Source organism: Pipistrellus hanaki (genome assembly GCF_964339955.1).
Source record: "Pipistrellus hanaki genome assembly, chromosome: 1".
NCBI lineage: Eukaryota > Metazoa > Chordata > Mammalia > Chiroptera > Vespertilionidae > Pipistrellus > Pipistrellus hanaki.
Window position 1 is genome coordinate 50,295,357 of NC_140503.1, and position 23,771 is coordinate 50,319,127.

Below are 23,771 nucleotides of genomic sequence, written 5' to 3' on the forward strand. Positions count from 1 at the left end.
TAAATCTCTATTTGTAGGGCTGTGACCTTCACAGGTGTTTCGTAGCTTCTTTCTCTCCATTAGGTGATACAAGGAGGCTGGAGGAGTGTCCCAGGTGGGATAAGGCTGTGGTAAATAGTTTCCTCTGAATAGTGGCCTTTATTATATATTGTAGAAGGTTCTGGACATATTTCACAATGATTCTTCTCATCCCAGAGGAGATCTTCCTTGGTTTTTCCACTGTGAGAACCTGCCGGGATTCCTGGAGGCGAGACCCATGGAAGTGTGGGGGCCTCCCTAACACTGCAGGCCCTCCTGGTTCCACTGACCCTCATCCACCCTTAGCCTTTACCATTCCATCAAAATTACCACTTAATTGTTAGTAGTTTATGGCTCCAGTGGCTTCTGCTCCAGGCAATTAGGTCTTGGATGTGACTCCTTGATTTTACCTCTCTCCAGATTGCTGGGTGGTGGGCTGTCCTGGGACCTTGGTTCTATAATTTGTCCAAGAAAAAGAATTAATGTTTATTCAGCTTTTTCTGGTAGTAAGGATGAAGACGATGACTTCCAAGCTTTTTAAATTTTGAGGCTGAAACCAGGCTGAAGTCTTTTGTTGTTGTTGTTTTTTTGTTATTAATCTTTAAGCAGAGATTGTGCTACACCAGATGGACTTTCAGTTAGACAACACAAACTAAGTCAGGTGCTTGCACCTACTACCTTAATTTTCTTTTTTTTTTTTTGAGATTTTATATTTGTCTAAAAATGTTATCTCTAAAACCAATATTTGACTAATTTCTCTGACCCATTCCTGTCCTTAAGTTCTTTCATTTAAAATGGACTTTTCCTTCAACCAGCTGATAAAATAAACCAGACCTACCTCCTGTGATCATCTTTATTTTCTCTCATTGGTACCAGAACCATGTATTACACATTAGAGTAATATCCATGTGGTACATACATTTTAAATATCTATATCTATATCTATATCTATCTATCTATCTATATTTTTTTTAATTGATTTTTTTTACAGAGAGGAAGGGAGAGGGATAGAGAGTTAGAAACAGCAATGAGAGAGAAACATCGATCAGCTGCCTCCTGCACACCCCCCACTGGGGATGTGCCCACAAACAAGGTACATGCCCTTGACCGGAATCGAACCTGGGACCTTTCCACAGGCCGACGCTCTATCCACTGAGCCAAACCGTTTCGGCAGGATTTTGTGCATTTCTATGTAAAAAAAGTTTCCTCAGCCTGGCTCCCTAACCCCCCAGACGTTAGCCGCGGAGGGAAATCGTGAGCTCCCTCACAGACCGCCAAAGGGCTGACGGCCTATGGACCGGGATCTGAACTTCCCGCCGCCTTCCTTTAGGCCTATAGGAGGAGCCAGCCCCCCAAGAACCTCACCGCTGATTGGGTCCTTCTCGTCCAATGGGAGCCCGCGCCTTGGTCAGGTCGTGGCCGTTGCCGGGAAACCGCGTAAACACCAGAGAGCGCCGGGGGTGTTTGCGTTTGCAGGGGGATCGTGGCTCCCTGAAGCCGGGGGTTTTCCTTCGCCAAGATGGTGAGCGGGTGGGGCCGGCGCGGAGGTCTCGGCACCACTAGTTTACTTGTCGATGGAGCGGTCGTTTAGAGCTGGCCTGCTTCCAAAAAAGGATTTGAAATGCCGGGCCTGAGAACTAGTGGGGAAGTTGCTTTTGCGTTCCGGTGCGCGGTAGCTTCCAGCTTATTTTGCACTTTCCCCACACTGTTAGATCTGCCCGGTAAAAACCTTATTTCCCATATAAGTAGCAGCGGGTGGACCCGTTAAATCTAGATTAGGGACGCCGGACGGGCTTGAGAACAGCACTTTATGGCCAAGCTGGAGGAGGGGGCGAGGTCGGGAGCGGGGAAGGGAAGGAGGGTGAGGAGAGGAATTCCCTGCTGAGCAGTCAGTCCTGAGCTGGGTGTGTGGAGCTCAACTGCCTGTCTTTGAATCCTAGTACACCTGTTAACTGAAGGACCTTGTAAAGTTGCTTTTACTTTTGACACCTCATCTATAAAGTGGGGAATAATTGTACCTCCTTCCTCGATAGATTTCTAGCACATTTACACTTCTATTATTCTTCTGAATTAAGAAGGAAGCCAAAGCCTCCCCACATTTTTTTTTTTTTATTCCCGTTACCTATCTTTGTTTCATTTGTTCCTGAGGGTTACATAAATATATTTTCAAAAATTTAGATTTTGCAACACCAAAATATGCATACTTTAATATATTTTTATTTTTGTATTATAGGCTTCCAAAAGGACTTTGAGCTTCAATGAAAGGCACCAGCAATTAGTAGATAGAAACTACAAACAAATGTTGCACCTTAATGCTCTAAAAAGGATAGAGACTCAAATCAGGGACCAAATTGTGCGGAATAAAAATGATGACCGAGCTGATGGCAAGAGATTCCTCAGGATATTACAGGATGAACAATTTGAGTTGGATATGGAAGAGGCTATTCAAAAGGTAAATTCTGTTATTCATTCTTATACCATTTTCCCTCTTCATTTTCTCCTTGGAAATGATTAAAGCTAACCATTCATACTGGAATTGAATAGATAGACAACAGCATCAGACATGGGATGCCTCGAAGTAAGTCAGCCCAGCGTGTTGGTTCATAGCTGGGATTTTGGAGCTAGATTATATGTGTCTTTGAATCCTAGGATTCCTGTATATTAGTTGTGGAACCTTGGGTGGGTTGCTTTTAATTTTTATGCCTCATTTATAAAATGGGAATAATAATAGTACCTACTTTGTATGATTGTTTTAATGATTAATGAGTTAATACATGCAAAGCCCTTGTGATATAGTGCCTAGAACAAAGTTAGCACTTAGGTGTTTTTTTTATTTTTTTATAAATATGATATCCATAATTACTAATGTCAACAGTTTTGTTCCCATAAATACAGTTCTGTTGCCTTCCATCCTGTCTAATAAAAGAGTTATATGTAAATTGATCATCACTCCAACACAGAAGATGGCTGACCCCATGTGGTCAAACATTCTGCCCCCAGGTGGACACAAGATGGCCGCCACAAGATGGCCAGCAGGGGAAGGCAGTTGGGAGGCACCAGGCCTGCAAGGGAGGACAGTTGGGGGCAATCAACCCTGCAGGGGAGGGCAGTTAGGGGTGACCAGGCCGGCAGGGGAGCAGTTAGACATCAATCAGGCTCGCATGGGAGTTGTTAGGGGGTGATCAGGTTGGCAGGCAGAAGCAGTTAGGGGCAATCAGGAAGGCAGGCAGGTGAGCAGTTGGGAGCCAGCAGTCCTCGAGGGGTCCCAGATTGGAGAGGGTACAGGCTGGGCTGAGGAACAACCCCTCCCCCCCCCAATGCACACATTTTGTGCACCGGACCTCTAGTAAAGTTATAAAGACAAACATTTAATACCTTTTGAACTTACAGATATTAAACATTAAGAGGCAGAAAATGAACACTTACATATTAAGTATGAATTTACTCGTATTTTTAAATACTGCCTTGAAGAATTCGGGTACAATTTATATCTCCTGAAATACAGTGGAAATTTCTAAATGTTTAAAAGGTTGAGGGTGGTAGAAGAAGGGAAGCCAATAAGAAAAAAAATGAGTTCTCATAAATGTGAAAAAAGTATCCTGACATTTCAGTGTTTTTTGAGTGCCTGTTTTATGTTCAACATTTTGTCACATCATGTGACAAAAAAGCAAGCTTTTTTTTTTTTTTTTTTTTAATTAAAAGTAGCAACCATCTCTCTAAGTTCCAAATTCCAGAAATTTAGACATGATTTTTTTTTTTAACACTGAGCAAGATCTCTGGGTTTAGCTTTTTCTCTTATTCCTTTTATTCTTATTTTTCTTTAAAGATGATCCCAAATATCCTATCAGCTATCTTCTGCATACTTCAGTAGGCATCTTATAAAATATTTTCTTACATAGTGCCACTATCTCACCCAATAGAATTATCAATAACTTTTAGGTATCATTTCATAAGCACATTTCTGTGATTATGTCAGGAATCTGCTTTTTCAGTTGGTTTGTTTTAATCAGGGTCTAAACAAGGTTCTTGCAGTGTATTTGTCTGTTTGTCTGTTAGATCACTCTTAATCTAAGACAGCTCTTGCATCATCCTTAATTTTTTATTGTTGTTGGTTAATTCTCACTGGAAGATATTTTTTACATTGACTTTTTTTTTTTTTTTTTTTTTTTAAGAAGGAAAACAATGACTTTTAATAACATTTGGTGGGATTATTCTCCTATGTATTTTTTTTTTTTTTACATTTTTTAATTAAATTATTATCTGTGTACATATTTTAACATTGCCCCCCTTCCCATATGTACCCTTCCTCCCCAGAGTTTTGTGTCCATTGGTTGTACTTATATGCATGTATGAAAGTCCTTCGGTTGATCTATTATCTCCCCCAGATCTCCCTCCCCTCCCCGCTGTATTTATATTGACTTTTAAAGAGAGAGTAGGAGAGAGGGAGACAGAGAGAGATGTGACCTGTGGCCTCCAGCACACTCTGACCAGGATGGGAGCAAACCTGCAATCCAGGTACTTGTCTTTGACTTGGAATCAAACTTGTGACCCTTTGGTATGTGGGCTGATGCTCTAACCAGAGCTCTTTAAGTTTTTTAACTTCATGTTTCTCAATTGTTATTAACTAGGCCAGTTGTTGTGTATGATATCCCACATTCTGAATTTATCTGTTTACTTCCTCTCTGTTGTCTTTAATTTGTAGTCCTATCTATCTATCTATCTATCTATCTATCTATCTATATATATAAAAGGCTAAGCTGCCAGCCAACTGGCCAGTAGCTATGATGTGCACTGACCACCAGGGGGCAGACGCTCAACGCAGGAGCTGCCAAGCGACAGCAACTTTGCAGAGTGTCCTCTCGCACTCCGAGACCCCCTCAGGCGTTGTTGGACTGCCGTTTTCAGCCCGATCCCCACAGGCCAGGCTGAAGGACCCCATCTGCCAGAGGGACCCCGCGCACTCCACATGGGCCCTTCAAACCATGGCAGCTGAGGAGGAACTGTGGGAGGTTGGCTCTGAAGGCACTTGCAGTTTTCTGTTATAAACAAGTAAATTCAGCCTTTATGAAAAAAAACCAAACCTGATTCTGGAAGATAAATAACTAAAGTTATGTGCTTTGTTTTGTTTTGTTTTTATTCAGTCAGAAGAAAACAGAAGATTGAAAGAACTCCAGTATGAACAAGAAGAAAAACTGGCTGTGGAACTGGCAAAACTAAAACACGAAAGTCTGAAAGATGAAAAGCTAAGGCAACAAGTAAAAGAAAACAGGTATCTTGGTTTCTATAAGTTTCATGCAGTTAGTCTTTCTCTGTAAACTTCTGTGTAATGCTTAGTACCTGAGAGTGAAACTTCTTTATATCATTGCACTTAGTTAACATTTTGCCTGGAAATACTTACTGCTTTATATTCTATATATATATATATATATATATATATATATATATTCATTTGAGAAAAGAAGCTGTATTTCTAGAAGTAAGGTGTTAATATTTAAGGTGGTAAAAAGAAATCAATTTCCTTTGCTCTTTCCTCTAAACATTTTTTTAAATGACCTATTATTAAAAAAAAAAAAATATTCATGGAATCCTAGTCTTAAGAGAACTTTGGGTGATACCTCATTTAATCTTATACTCCCACATAAACTTCCTGCAGTATTTCTGGAAAGCAGTTGGTCATTTGTGATCAACACCTCTGGTGACTGTGATAGGAACTTTCTTTTTTCATTCGGTCCTAACTTTGAATAACCTTTCCCCCAGCTGTCTCAAAATTGATTTCCCTGTAACTTTCATTTGCTTATCTCACTTTTGCTATCTGACGGGGGGGAAATTAGTTTTTCTTGAGGACATCCTTTCATATTTATGAGTCCATTAAATGTTTTCTTCTGTAACTTAGATATCCTTCATTCCTTAATTTGTTCAACTTCTAGGTTCTCCTCTGTAAATCTAATTTAGATTATTGGTGTTTCTTAACAAAATCTTGCCACCACAATTTCTTTCTTGGTATCATTGCACTTTCTCCAGGGTATTGGGTAGTACCCCTAATAGTGGGATTGTTCTAGAATATGTTTCTTGTCTAAGATCGAGTTGCTTTTGAGGGGTATCCATATCACCCTTTTGATGAAAACTCAGGGCTAACTAAATACCCATGTACTTATATAGTTGAATATAGTAGAAATGTACTTTGACCAAGAGGGTTTCTGTAGAATATGATAGGACCCATGAATGAGTTTCAGGGGTTTTGAGCCTCATTAAAATTATATATTTGGCAAATAAACCCATGTATATTTTTGTAGGGCCATGACTTAAATTCTCTAAGGGGTTATTAATGATTAAAAAATGATTTAAAATTATTGCTAATGTCTTCATATTGTTCTAGTCTCAAACTATCTTTTTGGACCTTAATTCTCAAATCATCATAAGCTATCGCTCATGGTTTTCTATTATGTGACATGTCTTGTCTAATTCACTGATATAAGATTTAAAGAGAGGAGCTTCCCACTCCTAGTAATTGTAGACTAGGTGATGCAGATAAATGCTCCTTTTGAGAAGAGGCTGTCTGGAGAAAGCGTTAACAGTGAGATCTGGAGAGGAAGGAAACCAGAATGGTGAGCTGGGAGTTTGTAACCTGCTGATTCCAAAACTATGGGTGAGAGTTAAGTGAAGCAGAGCTTAACTAATTAGCAGATGGACAGGTGTTTGACATCGTTCTACAAGTTGTATGCTTCAGATTTGTGCACTTTAGTGTGTGTTTTACTTCAATAATAAAAGAATTCAGTTAGATTGATTGAAACAGATGAAGAGATAAAGTGTTTCAGGTTAGTGGAAAATATCTGGAATATAAAGCACAGAGAGAAAAAGGATAGAAAAATATACTAGAGAACTTCAAAGAGATTTGGGATACAGTGAAAAGTTCTAACAGATGTATAATTTTAGTGCTGGTAGGAGACATGAAAAAGGAAGATGCAGAACAGTATTTGGAGAGGCCAAGGATTTCCAAAAATGATAAAAGACATAAAGCCATAGGTTAAAATGCAGTCTATCGATATAAAACCCTATTATGCAAATCGACCGAACAGCAGAACAACCAGTGGAACAAATAGTTGCTATGATGTACACTGACCATTAGGGGGCAGATGTTCAATGTAGGAGCTGCCCCCAACCCACAGGCCCCCACCAGTGGGGGATGGAGGGCGGGGCTGGCGAGTGGGCGGTATCAGGCCAGCCAAGGCAGGGGTGAGCCGGGGCCACCTGATCACCTCACCAGTCACCCCACAGATCAGCCCTGATTGCCAGCCAGGCCTAGGGACCCTACCCATGCACGAATTTCATGCACATCCCTCTAGTATATAAGGAAAACTACATTCATATTCATCATAGTCAAAATTCTGAAATCCAACAGTAGAGAAAGTAATAAAAATAACAAAAGTAGCCACACAAGAAAGATTTCAAAGGAGCAACAATAAAAAGTATGATTGAATTTTCAGCAGCAATAGTAGAAACTAGAAGATTTAAAGAGATGAAAATGTATTTAAAGAGATAAAAGAAATAATAGCCCATCTAAAATTCTATACCTTGTGAAAAATTTCTTCGGATTTAAGGCAAAAGTAATTCAGTTGAGCATTCTTTCAAATAGAGTATGCTGCCTCTCAGCAATGCAAAACTGCTGAGAATGTCTTACTTTGTGCATGAGCCATGGTAAAATTTTGACTGACATGCAGAAACAGACCATTTTCCTAATGAGTATGTTTAGTTGCAAACTGGAAGTCTAAGAAAATGTTTGCTGTGGTACTTAAAATGTATCCAAAGTAATCCAAAGTACCTATATTAAGATTCAGCTGCTTACATTAAAAAAAAATTTTAATTTTTAAACACAGAGCAAATTTTTTTAAATGATTGAAATTTATTTAGAAAATAAGTTCAGAAGTCATGAGACTTTTATTTGATTTTGAATACATCATTTTTTTACCCAAGAAAATATTTATAAGACAATTTATTTTATCATTGTTTTTAAGTGGAGTTGGGAAACTCAATACCCATTTTTAGAAAGCTTATGTTATGTATAGTACAATTTAATGAATAATTATAATTAATTAGTTATTACTTATATTTAGAATGATTATTAAATTCATTAATTGTATGGCACAATTAATTATACAACTTACAATTATTGCATAATTAGCAACAATATATTATATAGAAAACAAATTGTTTATGAAAGCAAAAGCAATACCTCATACATAATTTGTATTTCACTTAAGTGAAAAACAAGCTCAAAGAAAAGATATAGTCTTCCCTTATTAAATGTATAACCTGTTCCTTGCTGATGCCAATGCAGTTATATTCCAGACTCATCATCAGTATGTTGATTAAAATTAAGTCTGTGATATGAATAAAAAATAATTTCAGCAGAATTGATCACAGTAGCCCTGCCTTGAAGGAAATACTATAAATTCTTCAGGTGGAAGAATGGAGATGAACCCAACATTAATTTCAGAATTTCAGGAAGTTAAATCTAAGTGAAATTTGAATGTGTAAATCACTTGTGTCTTTTGGATTTTAATATATGTATAGAGTTAAAAGTATAATAAATTATAACAAAATTGAGGTAGGAAGTAAATACATGGAGCTAAATAAGCCAAGAAAATCCTTTTTTTTTTTTTTTAATTTCATCTTATAAAAGAAGGACATAGGGTTTGAGGGGGCTGGGTTAAGGAATTAAACAAAAAACAAAACAAAAACTCAGACAAAACTATAAAAATTTTTATTTTATTTTTCAATTACAGTTGATATACTAGAGGCCCAGTGCACAAATTCATGCATGGTGGGGTCCTGAAGCCTGGCCGGTGCTTGGGGCGATTTGGGGCCATCTCACCCACTCTGAGGGGAGGGACTATGGGAGGTTGTCTGGCTGCAGAAAGTTGGCTGTGAGAGCACAGTGACCAACAGGGGGCAGCTCCTGAGTTGGGCGTCTGCCCTCTGGTGGCCAGTGCATGTCATAACGATAGTCGACTGGTCGTAACGGTTGCTTAGGGATATATATATATATATATATATATATATATATATATATATATAATATTAGTTTCACATGTACATCATAGTGATTAGACATTATAATTTATGAAGTGATCACCCTGATAAGTTTAGTACTATATTCCTTATGTTGTACTTTATATCCCCATGACTTTTTATAACTGACAATTTGTACTTCTTAATCCTTTCACCAGTTTTACCACCCACCCCAACCCTCCCCCTCCATCTGGCAACCAACCAGTTTGTTCTCTGTATCCGAGTTTGTTTCTGTTTTGTTTGCTGATTTATTTTGTTTTTTAGATACCACATATAAGTGAAATCATATGGTATTAGTCTTTTTCTGACTTATTTCATTTTGTGGCTGAGTAATATATCATTATCTATATGTACTACATGTTCTTTATCCATTCATCTATCGAGGGACACCTAGGTTGCTTCCATATCTTAACTATTGTAAATAATACTGAAGTGAACACAGAGGTGCATACCTCTTCTCAAACTAGTGTTTTAGATTTCTTCAGATAAATACCCATCAGTGGAATTGCTGGGTATTATGGTAGTTCAATTTTTAACTTTTTGAAGAACCTCCATATTTGTTTCCATAGTGGCTGTATTTTTTTTTTTTTTAAAGGTTTTTATTGATTTTTTTAGAGAGAGAAACATCGATGTGAAAGAGACACTGATCGGCTGCTTCCTGCATTCCCCCATCAGGGTTCAAGCCTGCTACCTGGGCATGTGCCCTGACCAGGAATTGAACCACCAACCCTTTGGTGCCTGGGACAACGTCAGACCAACTGAGCCACACCAACCAGGGTGGCTGCAGCAATTTTTAATTTTGCCAACAGTGCACAGGGTTCCCTTCTTTCTACATCCTCACCAATGTTGTTTGTTGATTTATTGATGATAGCCATTCTGACAGTTGTGAGTGATTGTATTTTGATTTTAACTTACATTTTCCTGATGATTAGTGATGTTGAGCACTTTTTTAATGTCTGTTGGCCATCTGTATGTCCTCTTTGGAGAAATGTCAATTCAGGTTCTCTACCCATTTTTAATCAAATTACTTTATATTAAGTTGTATGAGTTACATAATTATTTTGGATTTTAATTGTTTATCAGATGTATCATTGGTGAAAATCTCCCATTCAGTCGGCTGCCTTTTCATGTTGTTGAGGGTTCTCTTTGCTGTGCAAAAATTTTTTAGTTGATGTCTCATTTGTTTATTTTGCTAATTAGATAGGATGTCCTTCCTTCCGGACAAAGCCGCAGTGGGCTGAGTCAGAGGCGGCAGAGGCCTCCCCCCACTCCACCCCCATGTGGTAGCGGCAGGTGGGGACTGGGGCCAAGGCCCTTGCACAAATTTTGTGCATCGGGCCTGTAGTATTTAAATAATACAGGCAGCCGGGACCGGTTTGGCTCAATGGATAGAGCGTCGGCTTGGGGACTGAAGGGTCCCGGGTTCGATTCCGGTCAAGGGCATGTACCTTGGTTGCGGGCATATCCCTAGTAGGGGGTGTGCAAGAGGCAGCTGATCGATGACTCTCTCATCAATGTTTCTAACTCTCTATCTCTCTCCCTTCCTCTCGGTATAAAATCAATAAAAAATATATTTAAATAATACAGGCAGTCCTGTAATTAGGTTGGACTCGACGTATGTAGTTTCATGATTACGTCGCCTTCTCCCATTTATTTTCTGTCATTTTGATGTATGTACATATGTGCTTTATGTTTTTTATGATTTATTTACCACAAGGTCAGGAATTGTTATATTTCTTTAAATTTTTTTTTTACTGTTTCATTTCATTACTGCTGTGTATGTGCTCCATGTGAGTGACGGGGATGCTTATGTAGGAGGGTTCTGACTTACGGCGAAAATCGCATTATGTAATGCTGTAGGAACGAATCTCCTAGTTAACCCAAGAACCTACTGTAATGTAAATATACTTCACACATTTAGATAAAAATTGTTTTAACTTTCAGATATAGGTTATGTTTATGGTAATCTTCCTCAAATTTAAATTCCTGTTTGTTTTTAAAAACAGTATTGAGATCAGAGAATTGGAGAAGAAATTAAAAGCAGCTTACATGAATAAGGAAAGGGCCGCTCAGATTGCTGAGAAGGACGCCATTAAATACGAACAAATGGTGAGCATGTTTCTGCCCATTCTCTTCTCTGTATTTCTAGGTTCATTAAAATATTTTTTTGAAAATTGTTACATATTAGAAAGAATTTACGGTGCTACATTTCTCAAATACTTTTTATTTTTCAGATCTTTCAAGTATAGGAAATCATGGGGTATTTAACATTGAGCCTTGTTTAATTTAATATTAGAGCCTTTCAGAGACATGAAGGATTAGGTTGCTGCTTAGAATGAACGGCTCTATTCAAAAACTCCAGCATTCTTTATGGTCTCTAACCAATTATTCTTTGACAAACCAATACAGTGCAAGTTGTTAGCATAATTTACATTGTGTTACTAATTTTTCATTTTTAAGCTATTCTAAAAAATAAACCATTTTATAATTTTAGGTAAACTTTTCTGTATTATAAACAGCAATCACGTCTTCCCATGTTTCCCTCTACTTTATCCCCTTTTCTACGTCCTGACATCCTGCCAAGTTCAGGGTAAGAGTTACTCTTGGGCAAAGGAGTTTCAAACACACTCACCAAAAGAAGAGAGAGTTTATTGAGTTGACACTCACTGATCTCTCGCTGTCACAAAGAAAGGCAGGACACAGATGGGAAGGTTTGTTCCACATTACACATTACACAGCCTTTACAATTCTCTCCTCGCACTGCTCTGTTAAGGTGTAGAGCATTTTGGTGGTAGAGTTCCCTCTCCTAGATCTCTTTCAAAAGACGTTGTCCGGCAGGCAGGCCAAATGGGCCACATGCAGCCCATAACGAGTATTTTTGCGGCCCAGCCAATATAACAGTATGTAAGAAACGTTTTAATAAAAATCTTGTAACTTAATTTTTACAAAATCCTGTTATACATAATCATTAATAAGGAACTACAACATTTGCTAATCTCCGATGCCTGTGATTGTGTTGCATTCATTTCCCTTATGCGCCTAACACGCAGGCGCACCATTAGCTCCACTAATACTAGCAGCGAATATTTTAGCAGCCGATTGCTCATTAGTCTTGGACTGACTGGTTTGGTGTGTGCAACAGGAAATATTTTGCCTTCGGAGAACAAGATAAATAGGTTTTTTTGCATTATGTTTATTTGTGCAGTTATTCAGTTTCTGGTAAGTTAATGTTTAAGAAAAAATATTAATTTTTATTAAAATGTATTATTTTATGTTAATGATTACTCATTTATTTCAGCCCTTATTATTCAAGCATGTATCTATCGAAATGAACCTACATTTCTATGAAAATGGAAGCTTTTGTGCATTCCACATAAACTTAAACCTTGTTTATTTGGCCCGTGTTAGCCTTTGAGTTTGACATGCTTGTTGTATAGATATTAAAGAGAAAGAGGTAAATGTTCTGGCTTTTAAAGCTATACTGAATGTATTTTAGGTTAAAAGGAAAAAGGGAAAGTTGAAGAATAATCAAGGTGGAGAATAATACATATCATAGACCATTTTTTATTTTAAAAAATCTGTACCTTTATGTATGTGGATATCAACATGTGTATATACATACATGTATGTATTGTATATAGCAATACACACACATACTCATACACACTATTAGAAGGGTGATATTAAAATATTTAACTGGTACAGTACAGTGTAGGTATAAAATAAAAATAGATGTTGCCTCGGCCAGGTGGCTCAGTTGGAGCATCATCACATACACCAAAAGGATTTCAGGTTCAAGTCCCAGTTGGGACACACATCTGGCTTGTGGGTTCAGTCCCCAGTCAGGGAACATACAGGAGGCAACTAATCAGTATTTCATTCTTACATCAATGTTTCTCTCTCCCCCTCCCTTCCTCTCTCTCTAAAATCAGTAAGAATATCAAGTGAGGATATATTTCTAAAGTTTTTTAAAAATATATATTTTATTAATTTTTTTACAGAGAGGAAGAGAGAGAATTAGAAACATCGATGAATTAGAAACATCAATCAGCTGCCTCCTGCACACCCCCTACTGGGGATGTACCCGTAACCAAGGTACATGCCCTTGCCCGGAATTGAACCCGGGACCCTTCAGTGCGCAGGCCGACCGAGCCAAACCATTTGGGTGGTAAAAAATTACACGTCACTTTATGGCAATATTCACTTTATTGTGGTGGTTTGAACTGAACCCTCAGTATCTCTGAGGTGTGCCTGTACCATCCTTATTCTAAATAGCATCTGATACTCATCAACGTAAGCAATGTCCAAACCTGAAGATTTCTTAAGAGTTTATTTGATGACATATGCTGGGGAGGAAAATCTCAAATGCTCCAGAGACTTAAGTTTTGTAGCTTCATTTATGCATTTGAAATTACAGAGTGAACATAAAGATTATTTGGAGGTGGAAGAAAGCAGAGTGGGGACTGGATTACAGGGTATTAATGAGATGAGGGTGGTTACTGCCTTATTTCAAAGGTCTGTTAACCTAGATGAACACAAACAATGGACAGGGTTCACTTTAGGCAAAGGTAAACCTTTTACTAAAAAAGTTACACGTCTCAGCATGACTATCTACTATGACTTCCCCAGTTAGGAATCCATGATCAGATCACCCTGTGAGGTCACTTCCCATAGAGCCACTTTTTCCCCTCCACACGCACAACAGAGCTAAAAATGGTTAAAACTGCCACCATTAAATAGAAGAAAGAGATGGCTATGGTGTTGCAGTTAACATAGTTACTAATCGAGTACATCTAACTTTATTTACTGCTTTTCACATGTGGAGTTATAACTCTCCTTGTTACTTATTGCTCTGAGGGAACTACTCGAAGGAATAGGAAAGCCGCTTTACGGTTTGACTCATCGTTCAAACCCTTCAGGTGACTGTGACTTACCTTTGACGTGGATGAGAGTATTTTATTTAACAGGCTTTATAATATCCAGTTACATCTCTTTAAAATATTCTATCACACTGCTCAGATTTGAAAATGGAAAGATGAATTTTGCTTTCGTAACAGAAACGTGATGCTGAAATAGTGAAAACCATGATGGAAGAACAGGAGAGAGTAATAAAGGAAGAGAATGCTGCGGAAGAGAGACGAAATAAAGTAAAAGCACAGTACTTTATTGACTTAGAGAAACAACTTGAAGACCAAGAGAGAAAAAAGCAGGAAGCTTATGAGCAGTTGCTGAAAGAGAAACTCATGATCGATGAAATTGTTAGGAAAATCTATGAAGAAGACCAATTGTAAGTTAATCGAATTTTATTTTATTTATTTTTTTTAATATATTGATTTTTTACAGAGAGGAAGGGAGAGAGATAGAGAGCTAGAAACGTTGATGAGAAACATCAACCAGCTGCATCCTGTACACCCCCCACCGGGGATGTGCCTGCAACCAAGGTACATGCCCCCGACCGGAATCGAACCTGGGACCGTTCAGTCCGCAGACCGACGCTCTACCACTGAGCCAAACCGGTTTCGGCAGTTAATCGAATTTTATGTGCATAAACATTTACATTAATCTCAGGCTTGAGGAGGGAAAGCACCTAAAGAGTGTGTCTGATACACAGTAAGTCCTCATAATGTTATTACATAAACTGAGACCAGCTTTTATTTATCTCTTGGCATGATAATTATCTGATAATTAATAAATGTTTATTAAGTGACAATAAATAACCCGTTTGTCTTAAATATGCCCATATCGTATAGCAGAGGACTTGTTTTCAGAGTGCTGTGAAGCAGATGTTATCAGGTTGTAGTGTTTGAAATGTGATGCATAAAACTTCATTAGTAGGTTAGAGAAAAGGCATAATAGTATGTTACTCAGAAAAAACATATACCCATTATATAGATAGTGGCAAATAGACACTCAAAATATTTTGTTGCATGAATGAATGAACACACTATACATTTTCCCCAGATTGACTGAACAAAATTACACATATTTTTCAATACTTTATTATTTCTGTTACTATAAAACTGCGCTCACTATTGCATTTTAGAGAAAGACAACACAGGTTAGAAAAAATGAATGCAACTCGGAGGTATATAGAAGAGTTTCAGAAAGAACAGGCTCTCTGGAGAGAAAAGAAACGTGAGGAAATGGAAGAAGAAAACAGAAAAATCATAGAGTTTGCCAACTTGCAGCAACAAAGAGAAGAAGATCGGATGGCAAGAATTCAAGAAAATGAAGAAAAAAGGCAACAGCTTCAGAATATGGTATTAAAATAACCACTTTTTTAACACTGGAGAAATTCTAAGGTATGTGTTATAGGATTTGGTACCTGTAAATGTCTAATTATTTTTTGTTTTGTTTTTATTTAATAGTTGATTCAGAAATTGGGACAAATGCTGCAGCAACGTGAAGATTTGGAACAAGTGCGACAAGAATTATACCAAGAAGAACAAGCTGAAATACACAGGAGAAAAATAAATGTAAGTTGGAAACTGAAAGAATGATTAACATAGAGAATAATAATTTGAGATGAATCAGTAGATAGATTTAAACCCAGTGATGTTGATAATTGCCTTCTATGAAAATGGTTTAAGCACTACAATGAAAAGATAAATTTTCAGGCTGGATGAACAAAGCAAGACCTGGCAGTAGTTCACAAACTGTGTAAGAAGCATGATGCAACTATGTAGTCTATAAGAAACACAACTTAAACATGAAGACACATATAGTTTAATTAAAAGCAAAAGGATGGAAAAGGAGGTACCATGCAGACACTTCTCAAAAGAAGCAAGTTGGAGTGGAAGTCAACATATGGGTTAACTCATCTGGAGGACATACTAGTCCTAAGTGTGTATGAACCTAAAGCTTCAGAATATAAAACCAAAAGGAGAACTAGGCGAATCCATGTAATTGAAGATTTCAATACCCGTTCTCATTAACATAGAGAAAAGTCAGAAAACCACATGATGTAGCAATGAGAAACAGTATCAAGAAACTTAATCTCATGATTTGCCAATTTTCTAATTGGGTTGTTCATTTGTTGTAAAAGTTTGAGAGTTTACTATATCCTAGATACTAGTCCTTGTTACAAATATCTTCTGCTAGTCGGTAGCTTGTCTTTTTTTTTTTTTTTTTTTTTTTTTTAAATATATTTTTATTGATTTTTTACAGAGAGGAGGGTAGAGGGATAGAGAGCTAGAAACATCGATGAGAGAGAGACATCGATCAGCTGCCTCCTACACAACACCTACTGGGGATGTGCCCTCAACCAATGTACATGCCCTTGACCAGAATCGAACCTGGGACCTTTCAGTCCGCAGGCTGACGCTCTATCCACTGAGCCAAACTGGTTTTGGTGGTAGCTTGTCTTTCCATCTTCTTAACAGGGTCTTTCTCTGAACAAATGTTTTCAATTTCTATGAAGTCCAATTTATCAATTTCCTTTTTTTTTTTTTAAATATGTTTTATTGATGTTTTACAGAGAGGAAGAAGGGAGAGAGATAGAGAGCTAGAAATGTCGATCAGAGAGAAACATCGACCAGCTGCCTCTTGCACATCCCGTACTAGGGATGTGCCCGCAACCAATGTACATGCCCTTGACCGGAATCGAACCAGGGACCTTTCAATCCGCAGACTGACACTCTACCACTGAGCCAAATCAGTTTCTGCTATCAATTTCCTTTTTAATGAATTGCAGTTTTGGTATTAATTCTAGGAAGTCTTTCCTTAGATCCTGAAAAATTATTCTAACAGTTTTTGATGTTTGTATTTATAAGTCAGTGACTCATTTTCAGTTAATATTTTACATAAGGTGTGAGACTTAGGCCAAGGTTCGGTTTTTGCTTTTGGATGCCCAGTTTGCAGCCTTACAGAGCCAAGACATGGAAATAATATCTAAATGTGCACCAATGGCTAAATTGATAAAATAGTAGCCCAAAGAAAAGTAAAATTGCCTTTTAGGAATTTCTTTTTAGTGAGGAGATAAGGCATGTACCATATGAATAAAATTAAATGATGGAAAAGTTAAATGGTATATAAGTCCCCCTCTCCCCCCAAAAAATGAATTAGAGTGATTAGAAAAGACTTTATGGAGGAGGTAGGGTTTGAAAAGGGGATTAAATAGGGTTAAGGGAAGAGGTTGAATACACAATACAATGATCAAAGTTGCTATAACTGATACTGCAGATTGAATCACTTAAAACCCACTCTTCCTTTTTAAAAACATTGTGTTACTATGAATGCCTTCAGGATACTGGACTGCCTGGAGCTTGTGTAATGATTGGTTAGATTAGAGAAGGACTTAAATTTTACATTAGTCCTAACTGAATAAAGTGATAAAGCAATTATTAGTAGAACCCAGGTGTAAGGTATGTGAGTGATCACTATAAAATTCTAAATATTTCTTTGGTTATGTTTGAAATTTTTCATAATAAAATGCTAGAAAAATTAAAGTTTATAGAAAAGGACTTTTTAACTTTTCCCAAATTGTCATTGCTAGATTATTGTTCTGAAAAGTATTTATCAATGATTTTAACAATAATTTCATGCAAAATTCTAGAATGATTAGTTGGTACAAATTTCACACAACACAGCCGAAATCGGTTTGGCTCAGTGGATAAAGCATCGGTCTGCAGACTGAAGGGTCCCAGGTTCGATTCCGGTCAAGGGCATGTACATTGGTTGTAGGCACATCCCCAGTAGGGGGTGTGCAGGAGGCAGCTGGTCGATGTTTCTCTCTCGACGTTTCTAGCTCTCTATCCCTCTCCCTTCCTCTCTGTGGAAAATCAATAAAATATATTTAAAAAAAAAAAATTTCACACAACACAGATTTAATAAACTTGGGTGAGCAAAAAGTTTTTATATCAGCTCTTTTCAAAGTAGTTATGTGTTAATTCTGATGGTAAATATATACAAATTAAAATTTAAAAACAAGTAACAAATTAAAATTTAAAAACAAGAAGGCAATTCAAAACATAACATGCCCTTTATCCAAATGGTATTAAAACGGCAAAGTGTTATCTTGAAAAGGCTTAATTTCTCAATTTTATTTCACATTGTAACTATAAGCTTAAACTATTCTACCCTTTTCTTTAGAAATCTGCTTTAAAGAGAGTTATTGAATTAACTTCTATATATAAATGTTTTTTAGGAAGAAGCAGAAGAGAAGTTGAGAAAGCAAATGGAGTTAAAGCAAAATTTTATAGAACAAATGGCCTTGAAGGAACTAGTACAACAGGCTGCAAAAGAGGAAGAGGAGGAATTTAGAAAAGCTATGTTAGCTAAATTTGCTGAGGATGATCGAATAGAATTAATGAATGCTCACAAACAAAGAATGAAGCAACTAGAGCACAGGAGGGCTGTGGAGAAACTTATTGAAGATCGTCGCAATCAGTTCCTTGCAGACAAAGTAAGAAAAAAGGTTTTTTGGTCATTATTTAACAGCAATCAGCTCATGTATTCATTCAGTAAATAGTTAACTGAGAACCTTTTATGTGCCAGATGATAGCTATGAATCATATATTATAGGAATCTCTTTCACGTCCCACGTGGAAAGGGTTCCAAATCAGGGTTCAAGTTCTGGAGAAGGTTCGCACACAAATGAAAAGACTTGAAGAAATTTAATTTGGCGATATGGGGGGCCAGGTGGTAGTCCAACTCTAGTGAGAGAACTACCACTGCTCTGGCCCTGCCATCCCTTTTATTGAGGCTTTAGGGAAACTATCTTAGGCAGAAAATAATAGAAACTTACCTGGGACAAACAGGTGGAGGCTGCTTCAGCTAACAATGTCTCAACTAAAGGGTGAGTGGTTAGAGCAATTAAGGTTGTTGACTAGCCTTCCTGGCTTCCTGTCAACATCTCTCTTTTGAAAACTGATTTGTTTCCAGCAATATATGATATATAATTTTTTTCCTTTCTTGTTTCCATGACTCTGACAAGGAGTGGTCCGAAGAAATAGTGACCCTTGTAAACTAGTTATTTCAAAGAAAAGTTTTGCATTAATGAGATACTTTACTTAACCCTATTTTATCCCCTCTTCAAATCCTACTTTACCTAAATTAATTCATCACTATTTCAATATTGCCTTTTAACATTCTTCCCTGTCAACAGGAATTTTGGATACATTTCCTTAAGAGTTCTTTTAAGCCCTAAAACTTTTTAAAGCTAGTCATATCTTCCACATCATATGGCACAAAATGTTGGTGTGGTTGAGGATTCAGAACTCTTGATGCTATTTTTGTATTTCATACAGGCTTTTAAAAATTTAATATATGGAAATATTTTTTTTAGATATCCCTATTGTGTTGTATCCATTATTTTTTTAAAAATCAATCTTTATTGTTCATATTATTACAAAGCTTCCTCATTTCTTCCCCCCTCCACCAGGTTCCCCCCCACCCTCTGCCCCCTTCCCCTCCCCCATTGTCCTCATCCATAGGTGCACAGTTCATGTTCAGTCTCTTCCTCCCTCCCTTTCCCCGATAGTAAATCCCTTTTCAGATAGTAAATCAGTTACTTAGCATTTTCTCATATCAATAATACCTCCACATGCCCAAAGATACACTTCACACAAAAGACATTTCCAAATATTCGATAGGTCAACCAGCCTCATGCAGGCCCCACCCAAGGCACTCACAGATCAACACCCCAGCGCTATACTAACTCAACACATCCAGATCTAAGCCTCCATCACCCGATTCAGCAGACCCTCAAGTTCCCCAAAAGTTTCCAGCCATGTCTGAGAGGCAGCCTTGGGGAGGGGGCAGGCAAGGAGCGAGCTGTTCCGGGCCTGGCTGCTCCGGGCCTGGCCTCTGTTGCTCTGGTCCGTTCCACAACCAGCTGCTCTGGGTCTGGCCACTGCCGCTCCCGACCTGGTTGCTCCAGGCTTGGTTGCTGCTGCTCCGGGCCTGGCCACACCCAACCCGGCTGCTCTGGGCCTGGCTGCTCCAGGCCCGGCCGCTTTGGGCCTGGCCACTCCCAGCCTGGCAGCCGCTGCTCCAGGCCTGGCAGCACCCGACCTGGCTGCTCTGGGCCCGGCTGCTCCTGGCCCGGCCGCTCTGGGCTTGGCCACTCCGAGCCTGGCAGCTGCAGCTCCGGGCCTGGCCGCACCCGACCCGGCTGCTCCTGGCCTGGCCGCTCCGGGCTTGGCCGCTCCCAGCCTGGCAGCTGCTGCTCCGGGCCTGGCCGTACCCGACCTGGCTGCTCCAGGCCTGGCCGCTCCCAGCCTGGCAGCCGCTGCTCCAGGCCTGGCCGCACCCGACCCGGCTGCTCTGGGACTGGCCGCTCCAGGCCTGGCCGCTCCCAGCCTGGCAGCTGCTACTCCGGGCCTGGCCGCACCCGACCCGGCAGCTCCGGGCCTGGCCACTCCCAGCCTGGCAGCTGCTGCTCCGGGCCTGGCCACACCTGACCTGGCTGCTCTGGGCCGGGCTGTCCCGGGCCTGGCCGCTCTGAGCCTGGCCACTCCGGGCCTGGATGCTCCGGGCTTTGTATCCATTATTTTTGTCAGATACTGTAAACTACCTTAAGCATCTGCCAAATATTTGAATTAATTAGGAAATCACTTTGAACATTTCCTCCTTGGCAATTAAGACATTGTCCTGAAAATATGTACTTGCCTCCTAAAATCCCAGGCATAACCATAAAGTAGGGCAAAAGAAGGCTTACAGTTATATGTGAAAGTTTATTCATGTATCATTTATTATTGTATTTCCTATATGAACTCTAAACCTACTTTTGCTCTACCTTGTATTGTTCTTATAACTTTTAAGGCATAATTACTGTAAAAGGTATATATATAAAATATATATGATACACATTTAGGGTGGGGCAAAAGTATTTTACAGTTGTGAATACAGTGGTGCCTCGCATAACGAACGCCTCGCACAGCGAACTTTGGACAGGTTTTTCATGAAACCATCGGCCAAAAAGCAGAAATGGATGAAGATGTGCAAGATTCGGTAGACTCTACTTAGTCTGTCTTAAAATTAAAAAAATGTGTGTTTTTTTAAAAAAAAATTATGTTTTTAGATGTATATAAATAAAAATATGTCATCTTAGCATATTTTTTTTATGTCATCTTAGCATATTTTATGCTACAGAACGAATTATTTTTTTTAACATGTATTGTTATGGGAAAACGATTTTCACATAACGAACTTTTCGCATAACAAGCTTGCTCCTGGAACGAATTAAGTTCGTTGTGTGAGGCACCACTGTACACAAAATACAATTCTTATATTATGTATTAATTGCCGTATCATTTTCCATATGAACTATAAACCTACTTTTGTCCCACCCTGGTACATCATCTAGTATCTTTTGGAATTAATCTCAATAAGTAGTTCATCACTTTTATCTAATTCACTGCAAGAGTAGTTTTGACAACTTCTTTAAGATTAAGGTATTATGTGACAATAAAATTTTATTTATATTTCCAGCAACAGGAACTGGAAGAATGGCAGTTGCAGCAAAGTAGTCAAAGACGTATTAATGCAATTATTGAAGAAGAAAGACTAAAACTTCTCCAAGAACATGCTACAAAATTACTAGGATATCTCCCTAAAGTAAGTGAGATTTAACTCAAAGTGTAATCCTCATGGCATCTATGGTGGGGAAAAAACAAACAAACATGTATTAGGATTACAGAGGTCCTGGGTTTTGCTCGCTTTTTGCTGTTACCAAGCAGCAGAGAGATTTTAGCCACTCATTGAACATCTCCAAAATGAGAGAGAGTCTTGGCACATTTTTAGAAGTATGAGTGAAATGTATTGAAGTTAAGGTTTAGAGATTCTTCTCTCACCGTTCAGTGTAGGTGTTCTAAAACTAAACTAATATAAAGCAATTGTGATATTTTGCAACAGGAAAGTTTTGTAATCAGTAATATCAGCGGCAGGCATATGCTTGAAAGGAATCTATGACAGATCTGCTCTATAGTAGGAGATTTTATTATCACTAGGTACTAGTAACCTGCTTTTAAAAGAACTTCCAGAAGATAACAAATTTCACAATACATCTGAGATACAGGGTGACTAAGATTTCACAGGCCATATATAGACATATAGACTCGTGTATATTGCCATTTGATATTTTAGTCAATTGGACGAATCAAGTGCATATTTTATATTTAGCCCAACACAAATTAAGGAAGGAGAAAGAGAAACCTGAATAATTATTGCCTGCCCTCAAAACTATACAGTCTAATTGTTTAGATAGGATTAATGAATACAAAATGATATATTAATGACAAAAGCCACATGGACTTGATAAATTCTGTGAAATAGACTACAAATTCTGGGAGAGTCTAGGAATTGATATTTTTTTAGGAAAATAATTATGGAAATGAGGAGAATTAATGAACCTGATAGCCTAAAATGACTTTTTATCCTTTAGGTCCTAATGGCCCAAATGACCTAAATTATTCTTTGGATCCTTTAACTATGAGTAAATACTTAAGTTCAATTTGTTTTAAAGAGCCACCTCTTACTATAAGAGAAAAGGTTTATTCAAATGGCTAAACTCCAAACCTGGATTCATTCTTTCCTGTGAGATTGAATGTTTGCTGATTACCCATAGAACTGAAGCTAGAGCCAGTCTCATGCATGAATCTGGCAAAACTCGAACTTTTCATCCTGACCCCTCATAATCATATTGTAGGTCTGTTTCAAGACAGGGTAGCATACAGTATGCAATAAATTCCTTCCCATTCAGCCAATCCAAGTAGTAGTACTTATAAAATAGATGATTCCTTTGACAAGTTCCAACAATGGAACTGATAAATCAGGAAGTCTGGTCAGTCTGAGAATATTCAGTATGTATATCAAAGAAAATAACCATTTTTTTTATAACTCTACTAAAGAGATTTAATTATCTTAGAAACAACTGCAAATTTCAATTCTATTTGATAGTCTTACAAGCATTTGGGGAAATATTCTGGTATTCAAAGTAACCCACAAATATTTTTCTTGTAGGGAGTATTCAAAACAGAGGATGACATTCATAGGCTTGGTGAAGAGTTTAGGAAAGCATATCAGAAAAGGAGTGAAACTTGTGAAGAAAAGTGATACCAAGATTTGGTAAAACCTTGATTCTTTTACATGTTGCCACTAGATGTCAGTGTAAGTCTTGTTTTACAGTTCAGTGATAGTAGGAATCTTGTCTATTTGAATTTTCTAAAACATCTTCATTTCATCATTTGTAAGTGGTTCTCTATAAGAAAACATTTATTTTCTGATAAAAATTAAAATGATTAAATACTTTCAACTGCAAAATTAACTGCTGTTTTTGTGCTGAAATCTGAATAGCTGAGTTCTACACCACCATATTATTACATTCCATGTATATAAATATAGACACTACCTTTCCCATACTGTTCAGAATTTTTTCTGCATCCCTATTCAGGCTACAGTTCTTTATGTTTGTGTTTAGGAACTTTACTTGCCTTATTTGACCAGGGAAAAAAGTGTGTATAACCAGAGGCCCGGTGCATGAAATTCATGCAAGCACCCTTTCCAATCTGGGAACCCTCTTACAGTCCAGGACTGTTGGCTCCCAACCAGTTGCCTGCCTGCCAGCCTGGTCACCCCCTAACCACTCCCCTGCCAGCCTTATTGTGCCTAACTGCTCCCCTGCTGGCCCAATTGTCCCTAACTGCCCTTCCCTGCCGGCATTGTCACCCTTAATTGCCCTCCCT

The 23,771-nt window shown here is 38.3% G+C and overlaps 1 protein-coding gene across 2 annotated transcripts; it reads left to right on the plus strand.

The window, feature by feature from the left end:
• The first annotated feature begins 1,433 nt into the window (after window positions 1-1,433).
• Window positions 1,434-23,441, plus strand: MNS1 (meiosis specific nuclear structural 1). Of its 2 annotated transcripts, none has more exons than XM_084877945.1 (10): window positions 1,434-1,540; window positions 2,252-2,470; window positions 5,160-5,287; window positions 11,094-11,196; window positions 14,145-14,374; window positions 15,131-15,347; window positions 15,456-15,563; window positions 18,233-18,490; window positions 21,520-21,645; window positions 23,050-23,441. In XM_084877945.1, exons 1-10 carry the CDS (start codon window positions 1,538-1,540, stop codon window positions 23,140-23,142), a joined length of 1,485 nt encoding a protein of 494 aa, XP_084734071.1. In that variant the 5' UTR covers window positions 1,434-1,537; the 3' UTR covers window positions 23,143-23,441. The 2 variants fall into 2 exon arrangements, with proteins under 2 accessions (XP_084734071.1, XP_084734072.1); XM_084877946.1 differs by lacking the exon at window positions 1,434-1,540 and adding an exon at window positions 1,547-1,683.
• Window positions 23,442-23,771: the final 330 nt, after the last annotated feature.

What these genes read in the sequence shown, in the direction of transcription:
- MNS1 (XM_084877945.1), top strand. An exon ending in TGGAAGAGGCTATTCAAAAG is followed by an intron (nt 2,471 to 5,159) that starts GTAAATTCTGTT and finishes GTTTTTATTCAG; the next exon opens with TCAGAAGAAAACAGAAGATT. An exon ending in ATCTATGAAGAAGACCAATT is followed by an intron (nt 14,375 to 15,130) that starts GTAAGTTAATCG and finishes ATTGCATTTTAG; the next exon opens with AGAAAGACAACACAGGTTAG.